Here is a 12500-nt window from a genome sequence, read left to right as displayed (position 1 = left end):
TGATTAATCGCGTGTGTGTGTGTGCGCGTGTGCGTGTGCGTGTGTGTGTCTGTCTGTGTGTGTGTGTGTGTTTGTGTGTGTGTGTGTTTTCATGTTTCCAGGATGGACGTGGAGAAGGGGAAGATAGAGGATACTGGCGGCAGTGGCGGCTCCTACTCCATTAAGACGCAGTTCAACTCTGAAGAGCAATGGACCAAAGCACTCAAGTTCATGCTGACCAACCTCAAATGGGGCCTCGCATGGGTCTCCTCACAGTTCTACAACCGCTAGCTAGCATGGGGTGTGTGTGTGTGTGTGTTTGTGTGTGTGTGTGTGTGTGTGTGTGTGTGTGTGTGTGTGTGTGTATGTGTGTGTTTGTGTGGGCTGGCATGGGTCTCGTCACAGTTCTACAACCGCTAGCTAGCATGGTGTGTGTGTGTGTGTGCGTGTGTGCGTGTGTGTGTGTGTGTGTGTGTGTGTGTGTGTGTGTGTGCGTGTGTGCGTGTGTTGTACGGTAACCCACATTTGGACCTTTACATACTCAGCGTTCAGCGTGACCCAGGACTGTGTGTGTGTGTGTGTGTGTGTGTGTGTGTGTGTGTGTGTGTGTGTGTGTGTGTGTGTGGTGAGTGAGAGAATGTAAACCACTCACTACAAATCGATTTGTATGATTTGATTTTGTCCCTGGTTTTGTTCTCATCAAGTTGATGTGGCTATTGGGGTGTGTTTTGGGGTACACGTACTGTCTTCAGGCTATTGCGGTGCGTTTTGGGGTACACTTACTGTCTTCAGGTGGACGGACCAGGGGTCCGTATCTCGAAAGCGTCTTTGCTAACGACGGTAGCAACGTCCTTCGTAAGAGCGACTCAAGTCTCTCTCGACAGCGACGCTCACCACTAAATCCAAGGGAATGGTAAGACGGTCTTAAGACGGTTAGCAACGACAAGAATCGAGAAACGGACCCCAGAACTGTGCCTGCCTGTTCCCACACCAGTTACACTCGGAACTAAAGTGCTGACCTGCTAACCACCCGCGCTTATACCGGACTCTGAACTTCTCTGCACGTGACAGTGGGTCAAAGACGTGCAAAATGGCATTGTCATCCAGTGTAACGGATGCCTTCTGCTGACTGTAACTGTAAAAAACATGACTCATGAAAGCCTCGGCTGTCATCCATTTACTTGAAACAATGTAAAAATCATGTTTTTTTGCAGTTACAGTCGGTGGAAGGTGAACACTGAAGGACAAAGACGTCTTTGACCACAGTGTATTACTTGGATGAACATGCTAACGTCTATGTTGTTGTCACGGTTTGCGTAGAAACAGGCCTGCCCGTCCTCAGTCGGCCTGAAATCGCCTCCACAGGGATGTAGAGTCCTCTTGATGGAGATTCATATTCTCTCATGTCGGTAACACTTTACTTGACGCCGGTGTCATAAGCATGTCATTACAGTGTCATAATAGTGTCATGACACAGTCATTGATAAGTCATGAACATTATGTCCATGTCATAAACATTTTACGACCTTAGTGACATTCGGTTATGCCAAAGACCACATTGGGTTTGTACGTAACTGTGCCATGATACTGTTATGCCACTGCAATGACATGCCTATGACTCCTGCGTCAAGTGAAGTGTTACCCTCATGTCTGTACAGACGCATAACGTGCCCGATGCCAATCATGTAGTGACTGCATAATGGTGGAATTATAATGTTGATCTGACGTTGGCTGTCAATGCACTCTGACCGACCTAAACGCTTGTTTTGTGTTGAATACTGACCTTGACTTTTTCTGTGCAATTGCTTTTTTGATTAAATAAAGTTTGTGCAATTGACCTGGTGCAAGTGTGTGTGTTTTGTAAAACAGTCCAGCCATTGTAAACCGTGGCCAAGTGGTTAGGGAGAATGAGATGGTCTTAAGATCAGATCAGAGGCTTGCAGGTTACAACCCAACCCTACTCATCCAGCCAGGGCTGAAGTGCCCTTGAGCAAGGCACCGAACCCCACACTGCTCCAGGGACTGTAACCAATACCCTGTAAATAACTAAGTTGCTTTTGGATAAAGGCGTAATCTAAGTGTAATGTCATGAACAACTGGTTGAAGAATTCAGAAAGAATCAAAGAAAAAGGGGGGGCGCACCTTGCATCAAATTTTTTCTTAATTTTTTTTGTGCACAGACGCGTTTCCTGCACAAAAAAATAAAGACAAATTTTAAAAATTGATGCAAGGTGCGCCCCCCTTTTTCTTTGATTCTAAGTATTCATTTGGGACAGCACCCTAAAAAGTTATCAAGAAACCTGATCGAAGCCTGCTACCTACTTGTTTTTGTGTGTGTGAAAGGCAATAGTATATGAACTGTTTAAGCAAGAGTGTCTGTGTATATCAAAGAAGGTTGAGCCATAGTATATGAACTGGTTAAATAATTCTGTGTGTGTTAAAGACAGTCGAGCCCATTGTATATGAACTGGTTAAGAGTTTAGTGTGTGTGTGTGTATTAAAGACCATAACCATAGTATATGAAGTGGTTAAAGAGTTGTGTGTGTGTGCGTGTGTGTGTGTGTTAAAGACCATAGACGTAGTATATGAACTGGTTAAAGAGTTTTAATGTGAAAAGCGGCTTAGGTGGCTTAACGTGCCCCTGAGGCCAAACCTCACATTACATCTCATAAATAAAAAAATAGATCCAAACAATATATAAAAAAAACAAGGTACAAAAGTTGAAAACAGCAAGAAACACCCCTCCCTATAACAACCCCCAGACCCCTCCCCCTCTCCTACCATTGGTCATCTGTGTCATGTGACATTAGACTTGGGTCCAACCCTAACTAGGTCCTCGCATCCTCTCCTGGTGCTCGCGCCCTCTTGCCTCCTACAGTGAAGTTTCTCCGCCGGCTGTCATCCTGGTAGCTGCAACTTCAGTGGGACTTTATGCGACCTTGCTTCCTCCACTTGCCTCCTCCACTTGTGCTTGTGGCCTCGTATCAGGAAGTAATGTCATGATGACATCACTGACAACAGCATTATATTTCAATATCTTGCAAAAGCTCAATTGTAGAGTCTTTTTCTCATTTGCAAGTGGGATGGTGAATGAAAAACAGCCCCTCAAAAGTTGTTGTGGCTACTAGGCTGACAGCTGGGAAACTTTATTGTTTTCTCCACGGAGGAGGGACCAAGAGGCGGGGCGAGGCTACAAGCACAAGTGGAGGAGGCAAGGCCGCATATTGGAGCGCACCCTAGGACACAGGCAAGAGGGCTGAAGGAGATGAGGATCTAGTTTGGGTTCCAGCTTCCCATTTAACCTCTCCCATCTTTTAGAGCTTACATTCCCCAGCATGCGGCATGGCACACCTGTGTATGTGTGGTGGTGGTGGTGTGCAGATGTGTGTGTGTGTGGTGTGTGTGTGTGTGTGTGTGTGTGTGTGTGTGTGTGTGTTGGTGGTGTGCAGATGGTGTGTGTATGTCTTAGTTGGATGCGCTGCTGTTGTAGGCTGCTGATGTGTGTGGTGTGTGTGTGTGTTGGTGGTGGTGTGCAGATGGTGTGTGTGTGTGTGCTAGTTGGATGCGCTGCTGCTGTAGGCTGCTGATGTGTGTGGTGTGTGTGTGTGTGTTGGTGGGGGGGTGCTGATGGTCTTCTTGTATTGGGGGAGGAGGAAGGCGTCGCTGGAGAGCTGCAGCACGTCGATACGCTCCTCCTTACGATACGCCAGACACCGCCGGATGAAGGCCTGCAGGACACACACACACACACACACACACACACATGTATACATACACACACACACATGTACACACACACATGCACGCACGCACGCAAGCACACACACACACACACACACACACACACACACACACACACACATGTACACACGCACGCACGCACGCACACACACACACACACACGTACACAAGCATGCACGCTCACACACACACACACACGTACACAAGCATGCACGCACACACACACACACACACAGGGACACACACACACACACACACACACACACACATGTACGCACACACGCACGCACGCACACACACACACACACATGTACAATACACATGTACAATACACACACACACACACACACACACACACACGCGCGCACACGCACATGTATACACACACACACACACACACATGTATACACACACACAGAGGAGAGAGAAAGACTGATTATGGTTAAGCGGCTACACACAGCCTGTGGTAAGTGTTGATGCTCACAAGCTCACTTATGACAGGTGAGGCGAAATGAATATATTGATCATCTGATTTATCTGTGAGTGTGTGTGTGTGTGTGTGTGTCCTTGCCCTCTGGTGTGTGTGTGTGTGTGTGTGTGTGTCAGGCTTGTACGAAATTCCGAATGGAAAGAATTTCCATTAAAAGTAATGCCATAATACGAACACTAGGTGGTGGTGTTCTATGTACTTTCAATGGGTGGTGTACCTTAAATTCAAGGTAATGGCACCACCTAGTGTTCGTATTAGGGCATTATTTTGAATTGAAATTCTTTCCATTCGGAATTTCGTACAAGCCTGGTGTGTGTGTGTGTGTGTGTGTGTGTGTGTGCTACCTTGGCCTCTGGCGACACCGCTGGCTTGGTGGGGAACTGCACCTCTGGTGTGTGTGTGTGTGTGTGTGTGTGTGTGTGTGTGTGTGTGTGTGTGTGTGTGTGTGTGTGTGTGTGTGTGTGCGTGCGTGCGTGCGTGTGTGTGTGTGCTACCTTGGCCTCTGGCGACACCGCTGGCTTGGTGGGGAACTGCACCTCGGTGGCCTTCAGGATGGTGTTCTCCTGCAGTATATCCTGCTGAGACTGGTTATGGCCAAACGGCTACACACACACACACATCAAATATACACACACACACACACACACACACACACACACACACACACACACACACACACACACACAGGAGAGAGAGACTGGTTATGGCCAAACGGCTACACACACACACACATCAAATATACACACACACACACACACACACACACACACACACACACACACACACACACAGGAGAGAGAGACTGGTTATGGCCAAACGGCTACACACACACACACACACACACACACACACACACACACACACACACACACACACACACACACACACACAGGAGAGAGAGACTGGTTATGGCCAAACGGCTACACACACACACACACACACACACACACACACACACACACACACACACACACACACACACACACACACACACACACACACAGGAGAGAGAGAGAGACTGGTTATGACAAAACTAAGGATAGAACGGCCAAGCCGATATATCGTCCGAAATTTGTTTTTTTTAAGTGTATCGGTATCGGCCGATACACGTGTGGTTTTGGCCGATACGCAATATTTATTATTATTTTATGTTATTCAGGTTTTTTAAAAGCACCAAGACACTTCATTTTTGTATTACTTGATTTTTAGACATTACTTGATTGTTAGAGTGGGTGTTTAAATGTTACACGTTCTACCTCAATTTGATAATGTTAAATAACACACACACACACACACACACACACACACACACACACACACACACACACACACACACACACACGAGAGAGAGAGAGAGACTGGTTATGACCAAACAGCCACACAGAGAGGAAAGAAAAATAAACTGAATAAATGATTCCGGTGTCGTGCCAGATTTTCCTACATTGTAATATTTTCCTACGTAATATTGTTTACAGTAAAATACAAAACAGTAACACCAAACAGGGTGTTAGGTTCATGAGATGAAAGATATGAAAATAAAATCGCATGGTCATGGATACAAGTACTTCCAAAAACCTGGCTTTTTATTAAACTTTAGCAAAACCGCTAGCATAACGAGTAAGTTAGCTAAGTTGCCAGGGTCACACTTCAATTTTCTAAGACACACATACACAAATAATGATAATAAACACACACCTGTAGTGTAAATTGTAAATTTAAGTACTCTATTTCTCTGTTCTCTGCTAATATTGCACAGTCTTAGGACAGCTGGTGTTGACGTTTCATGGTCTGCGCATGCCCAATAGCGGTTTGTAGGATTATATGACATGTAGGAGGACTTCACACCATTTCCGTGTGTGTGGGAGCCGTCCATTGGTCATTCCCCAACTGCTGTGGTAACCGGCATTGCTGGAAGTGAAAGTGCTCCGCAGCGCTGTCAGAACCGATGTGGGGAGGCCCTTTGTGTCAGGGAGTTTGGTTGGCGTTTAAGCTTTTAGTAATTTCCTTATAGTGTGTGTGTGTGTGTGTGTGTGTGTGTGTGTGTGTGTGTGTGTGTGTGTGTGTGTGTGTGTGTGTGTGTGTGTGTGTGTGTGTACCTTGCGTCCATATACGCTCTGGTAGAAAATGACTCCTACTGTACATTTGTGTGTGTGTGTCTAGTGTGTAGTGTGCTAGTATGTGCTGGTTGTGTGTGTGTGTGTGTGTGTGTGTGTGTGTGTGTGTGTGTGTGTGTGTGTGTGTGTGTGTGTGTGTGTGTGTGTGTGTGTGTGTGTGTGTGTGTGTGTGTGTGATGACTACTGACCAGGCGTGTGTGTGTGTGTGTGTGTGTGTGTGTGTGTACCTTGCGTCCATATACGCTCTGGTAGAAAATGACTCCTACTGTACATTTGTGTGTGTGTGTCTAGTGTGCTAGTATGTGCCGGTTGTGTGTATGTGTGTGTGTGTGTGTGTGTGTGTGTGTGTGTGTGTGTGTGTGTGTGTGTGTGTGTGTGTGTGTGTTGACTACTGACCAGACGTGTGTGTGTGTGTGTGTGTGTGTGTGTGTGTGTGTGTGTGTGTGTGTGTGTGTGTGTGTGTACCTTGCGTCCGTATACACTCTGGTAGAAGATGACTCCTACTGACCAGACGTGTGTGTGTGTGTGTGTGTGTGTGTGTGTGTGTGTGTGTGTGTGTGTGTGTGTGTGATGACTACTGACCAGACGTGTGTGTGTGTGTGTGTGTGTGTGTGTGTGTGTGTGTGTGTGTGTGTGTGTGTGTGTGTGTGTGTGTGTGTGTGTGTGTACCTTGCGTCCGTATACACTCTGGTAGAAGATGACTCCTACTGACCAGACGTCCACCTTATTGGAGATCTTAGGAGGCTCCTTACCCACCACAAAGCACTCTGGGGGGAGGTACCTACACACACACACACACGGAGATGCAGACACACACACACACACACACACACACACACACACACACACACACACACACACACACACACGTAGACACACACACACACACAGACGCAGACACGGAGACACACACACAAGCACGCACACACACACACACACAAAAAACCCACACAATTTCGTGCATGAATGTAAAAATCAGTCCCACCAGGAAATCGCGGGCATCTTCTCAAAAAATTGCGGTCGGAATTGCCAGATGGTGCACGAGGATTTCCAGAAAATCGCGATAAAAGTTGCGGAGCTTCTTACTGTGTTGTTGCGATTTTGTTGCGGCATGAAGTGAAAGGTGCAATTTTTAATGTGTTTCCCCACGCTTGAAAGTAAAGAACACTGCCACATTAAAGTCCTCTGGTGTTTTTATATTAATATAATTAATATAAATTATTATATATTAATATAATATAAATAATTATTTCCATTTTTATATTATTATTTTGGTCCTTAAGCAAAGCAGGGAAGCGGCCAGGGCGAGTTTTTAGCCAGAATGTCGTCGTGAAAAGTTCCATCTCTTTCATGCTGCCATTACGACACCCTTCATTACAATGCTGTTTATGGCCGTTTGACTCTGTTTTAAATGTCATCACCGTTTCAAATTGTAAGCATAGCCTACAAACTTCGTATCATGTCGATATCCATTCCTGACTTAAACAGTGGATACATAATTAACTAGTATCACTTATAAGTAGGCGGGCGGAATTAGGCATGTCCACCCAGTTGAAGTGACAGGAACTCTTGTGACTGAAATATTAATGTGAGTCGTCTGCTACACATAGCCTGCCTGTGTCGGCGTTTAATTTTCAAGCTTGGGGTCGCTTTCGAAAGAAGGCATAGGCCTAGGTTTTTTTTGTTGTTGTTCTCCTGCGCCGTCAGCCGGCTTTAAATTAACGGCTGATGATCATTCAATGTAACGAGGATGGAGTTCACAGATTTCCAGTTGTGAAGGGTGCTTGCTGAATAATGCTCAGAAATTATATTAATTGTGGTGCTCTTGTGAATATAAAAGACGACGAGATTGTTATCTATAAAACACCACGTCGCCTGTAGAACGGAGGTCTCAGCTGTCAATCAATACAGTCAAAGAGAGGGAGAGACAGAAAGTAGGCTAGTTTTCCAACTTACCGTAGTCCCACAGCTTTCCAACGTGTCTGCTCTGGTTTTATTCATATTCCGTGTTCCTTGCCCGTTTGACCGCGCCAGGTTAAACGAAAGTGATTGACTCCACAGTCACCAAGTGCTCGTATCCAGCCATAGCCCAATTTGCGCGAAAGAGATTGATATCGGCCAGGCACCCGCTCAGCATTCACAATGAAGGATGGAAATTACTCTTTTGTTGTGGACAAGACATTTGCGCATCTCATTTCGGAGGGAAAATGTTGCCTTCTGTACACGCACAAGTCAAACAACAAAGTGGTCCAGCAGGTGGGCCGCTTTACACATCTTGTTGTAGGAGCCCTATACTTGGCGTAATGTAGATTACTGTCATGAAGTGTTCATTATATATTTATGTAGGCCTACCACATTTTAAAAATGTAGGCCTATTGGTTATGCCAGACTAGGCATACATTTTCCCTCCTATGACCATGCGAGCAGACGCGCAATGAGAACATGGCGTTTCCTATTAGTATTTATTAGTCTCCCCCCCTCACCTACAACTTTGTACATGCATAGTAAAGTGCTGGGACTGATTGCTAGGTTACCTTTTTATTGTATTTTTTATTGTATTATCCTTTTTGAAAGGAAGTTTGTCGACGTCAGTGAAGTCAGCGCAACATGGATTGGTTCAAAGTGTTCAAAGTTGCGGGAAATCGCGGTGATTGGTTAAAGTTGCGCTCTTGCGCAGAATTCGCGGGAATTCATTGAAGTTGCGAAAAACGACGCGATCGCACCATCGCGATTTCCTGGAGGGACTGGTAAATGTGTGTGAGAGATAGAGAAGCAGTCCAACAAACATTACAGAATGATCCATATGCATTTCCGTGTGTGTGATGTGTGTGTGTGTGTACCAGTAGGTGCCTGCTCCTTGTGTGTGTGTGTGTGTGTGTGTGTGTGTGTGTGTGTGTGTGTGTGTACCAGTATGTGCCGGCCCCTTGTGATGTGTGTGTGTGTGTGTGTGTACCAGTATGTTCCTGCTCCTTGTGATGTGTGTGTGTGTGTGTGTGCGTGTGCGTGTGCGTGTGCGTTTGCGTGTGCGTGCACATCTGTGCACCTGTGCATATCAAACCCTTGCGACCAAAGTGAATATGCCAAGAAAAATGCCTATTAGCAGGCCGAATGGTCCAAATATCGCCATAGACACCAATGATATCAAGATGATTACTCCCACTTGAGTTTTCATTGGCAAGACCTGTGACAATCTTCTCGCCTCTGCCTCCTCTTTCCTCCAGAGTTCCCTCCTCTGTCTGTCCAGCTCCTCTCCATTGTATTGCTCCTCCAGTGCTCTCTCTCGGCGTGCGATGTCTTTATCCCTCTCGGCCAAGAACCTCTTGTGTGTGTGTGTGTGTGTACCAGTATGTGCCGGCTCCTTGTGATGTGTGTGTGTGTGTGTGTGTGTGTGTGTGTGTGTGTGTGTGTGTGTGTGTGTGTGTGTGTGTGTGTGTGTGTGTGTGTGTGTGTGTGTGTGTGTACCAGTAGGTGCCGGCTCCTTGTGATGTCAGCTCCATGCCATCCACTCCGTAGCTGTCGTCATCCATGATCTTAGAGAGCCCGAAATCCGTAATCTTAATCTCACCACACGCAGTCCCGTTCACCAGCAGAATGTTACCTACAGGATTACACACACTAGATTATAGGGCTGCACAATTAATCGAAAATCGTGATCAAATCGTGATATCCAAGTCATGATTTTAATCGTGATATAATCGTGGCAATAGTGACCTAACTTTGAGAGCGTCCTTGAAGCCAGAACATACTGACAGGCTGGTGTTTCTGGCCAGAAATCTGTCCACCTAAATTTCATGCTATTGCCTTTACATAATTATTACAATTCATGTTATTTTGCCCATCCCGTATACAATTCATTCTATAAATTGAAAAAAAAATCTGCAGAAAATCAATAATCGTGATTAATAATCGTGATTACGATATTTTCCATAATCGTGCAGCCCTACTAGATTACACACAGTCCCATTGCAGAAACCCCAACATCATACAAATCAGATGGTCCGATAACCCATCAAATGGGCGTATGAGTAGCTTGGGCGGGATTTACAACATTTTCAGAAAAACATGGTGGCGATTTGTGTGACTTCCAACATAAAAGTTTTTGCTTAATTAAAACTTATGGTAACACTTTCTATGAAGCCCATATCTATAGCGCATTATGAACGCATTAATAACAGCTTATAATGCGCATCATAATTAATCATAGTGCATTATGACAGTCATAATGTATTATAAGCCCCTTCACTGCCTGTAGTTTATAATTATTCACGAACACTCAAAACACCTTGAGATTTATAATGCATTATAAGCCAGATGTATAGTTATTCATGACTGTTGATATACTCAATCGTGAAACGTTATGAGTGTAGTCCTAATGCATTATGATTATGATGGACATTATAAGTTGTTATAAATGTGCTCAAAATGCGCTATAGATATGGGCTTCATAAAAAGTGTTACCAAACTTATTTGCTTATTTGACACAAATAGGTTACTCTACATTGTCATTTGATCACTGGATGTTTTAAGCGAGCCGGGTAAGCTAACGTTAGCATTTTAGCAGAACCAGGCAGCCACAAGCTTATATTAGACTACCGTATTTTTCGGACTACAAGTCGCACTTTTTTTCATGGTTTGGCTGGACATGCGACATATACTCTGGTGCGACATATATATGTTTTTTTTTCTCCACCGGAGAGCACTATGTGCGCAACTAGGCCTATGTTGTGTTGCCTAATAGGCCTACCACTGATAGAAAAAATGTTACAACTTACCACAACAAAAAATAGCATTTACAATGACGACTGAATAGAAATATACCACCCAAAAGAAGTTAATATAGCCTACTGCTGAGTTCAAGCTGAAAGTAATTAAATATGCAGCCGAAAATGGCAATAGGGCAGCTGAATGAAAGTTTGGGGACTGGAGAAAAGCTGAGGAAAATGTGCATGTTGTGAAAAAAAAAAAGCTATCTGAAGGTTCAAGGCCCACGTCTAGAAGAAGAGCTGAATACAGGACAAATGTACGCGCGCGCTGCGAGTCAACGGTCTTGTTACGGGCTCCATGACATTGCCAAAGAAATGAATAGGACTTTTTGCGGAAGTCAGGGACCTCGTGGATTTATCGCGTTATGCAATGCAATCCCCTCTCGTGGATTTATTTGCGCTATGCAACGCAATCGCCTCTATCCGAGAACGAGCGTCTGTGTTATTAAAGACAGTCAGCCGACTTCCAGGTGAAAATCGGTCATTTCCGCGAGTTTCTGACAAACGAGCACAACGTGACACTACCATAGGCTACACAACATGGATAAATCCCCTTCACCTTTGATACCGTCATGGGTTGAAGTCTCAGAAAAGGGGGTAAAGAAAGGCGTGCTCTGGAGACGGAACAAAGTTGCCTCGAACCCTCCCACGGTCCAAACGCAAAGCAATGCCGAAAATTGAATGTTGTTCTGACTACAGGGCAACATGGCGCGTTACAGTATCACCGTTTCTTCTTCTTTTTCTTTTTGTGGTTTTATGGCGGTTGGCAAACCATCTTAGTTGGTGCATTACCACCACTTCTGAATGCGTTGCCACTGCTTCAGATGCTGGTTTATAAAACAATGCAGTCTTTGAGCAGCAGCTTACCATGCGCCAGCTATTACAACATAGATTCCATGGATAGAATAACCTTTCAAAAATGTGCGACGATTAGTCCGGTGCGACGTATATATGTTTTTTTCATCTTCAAAATGCATTTTTGGGCCGTTGCGACTTAAACTCCGGAGCGACATATAGTCCAAAAAATACGGTACTTAATATTGTACTTGTGTAACAATATAACCAGGCTTGAAACTTACATTTTGTTCTAGGACCAAAACGCAATAGTATTTAAGCCATGTAAACACTGTATTGTGATATTGAGTGGGTTTTAAGCCTGTCTGTCGCGAGACGCTGACCGGCCAAGAGGTGCTTCTCACCCGCCTTTCACACCTGGCGGCCGGTCAGCCTCTCGCGGCAGACAGGCTTATAACTCCCTGCAGACCCAGCCAGATAGCAAACAGCTAAAGATCCTAACTTTGCACACATTACACACTCAATATCACAACACAGTGTTTACATGGCTTAAATACTATTGCGGGGCTGAGCATCTCCTGGAAGTATTGGCGGCCACGCCCCCAGGCCGATTTGCCG

The 12500-nt window shown here is 45.1% G+C and overlaps 2 protein-coding genes across 3 annotated transcripts in view; one reads left to right on the top strand and one right to left on the bottom strand.

Moving 5' to 3' along the window:
• becn1 (beclin 1, autophagy related) overlaps nt 1-1130 on the top strand; it is a 12283-nt gene extending 11153 nt beyond the window's left edge. For both annotated transcript variants that reach the window (XM_063192650.1, XM_063192651.1), the window contains exon 13: nt 102-1130. In XM_063192650.1, the coding sequence (XP_063048720.1) occupies nt 102-270 (169 nt within the window). In that variant the 3' untranslated portion in view covers nt 271-1130. The remainder of the gene's footprint in view (nt 1-101) is intronic.
• A 2327-nt stretch (nt 1131-3457) lies between these two features.
• Nucleotides 3458-12500, bottom strand: part of LOC134442570 (serine/threonine-protein kinase tousled-like 2) — a 23556-nt gene continuing 14513 nt past the window's right edge. Inside the window, exons 18-21 of the mRNA XM_063192652.1 lie at nt 9787-9922; nt 6994-7105; nt 4705-4812; nt 3458-3707 (exon numbers count right to left, since the gene is read on the bottom strand). Coding sequence (XP_063048722.1) covers nt 3534-3707; nt 4705-4812; nt 6994-7105; nt 9787-9922 — 530 coding nt within the window. The 3' untranslated portion in view covers nt 3458-3533. The remainder of the gene's footprint in view (nt 3708-4704; nt 4813-6993; nt 7106-9786; nt 9923-12500) is intronic.

The sequence above is a fragment of the Engraulis encrasicolus genome, chromosome 2 (assembly GCF_034702125.1).
Source record: "Engraulis encrasicolus isolate BLACKSEA-1 chromosome 2, IST_EnEncr_1.0, whole genome shotgun sequence".
NCBI lineage: Eukaryota > Metazoa > Chordata > Actinopteri > Clupeiformes > Engraulidae > Engraulis > Engraulis encrasicolus.
Note: the sequence above shows the minus strand (reverse complement) of the source record. Positions and strands in the feature narration are given on the sequence as shown.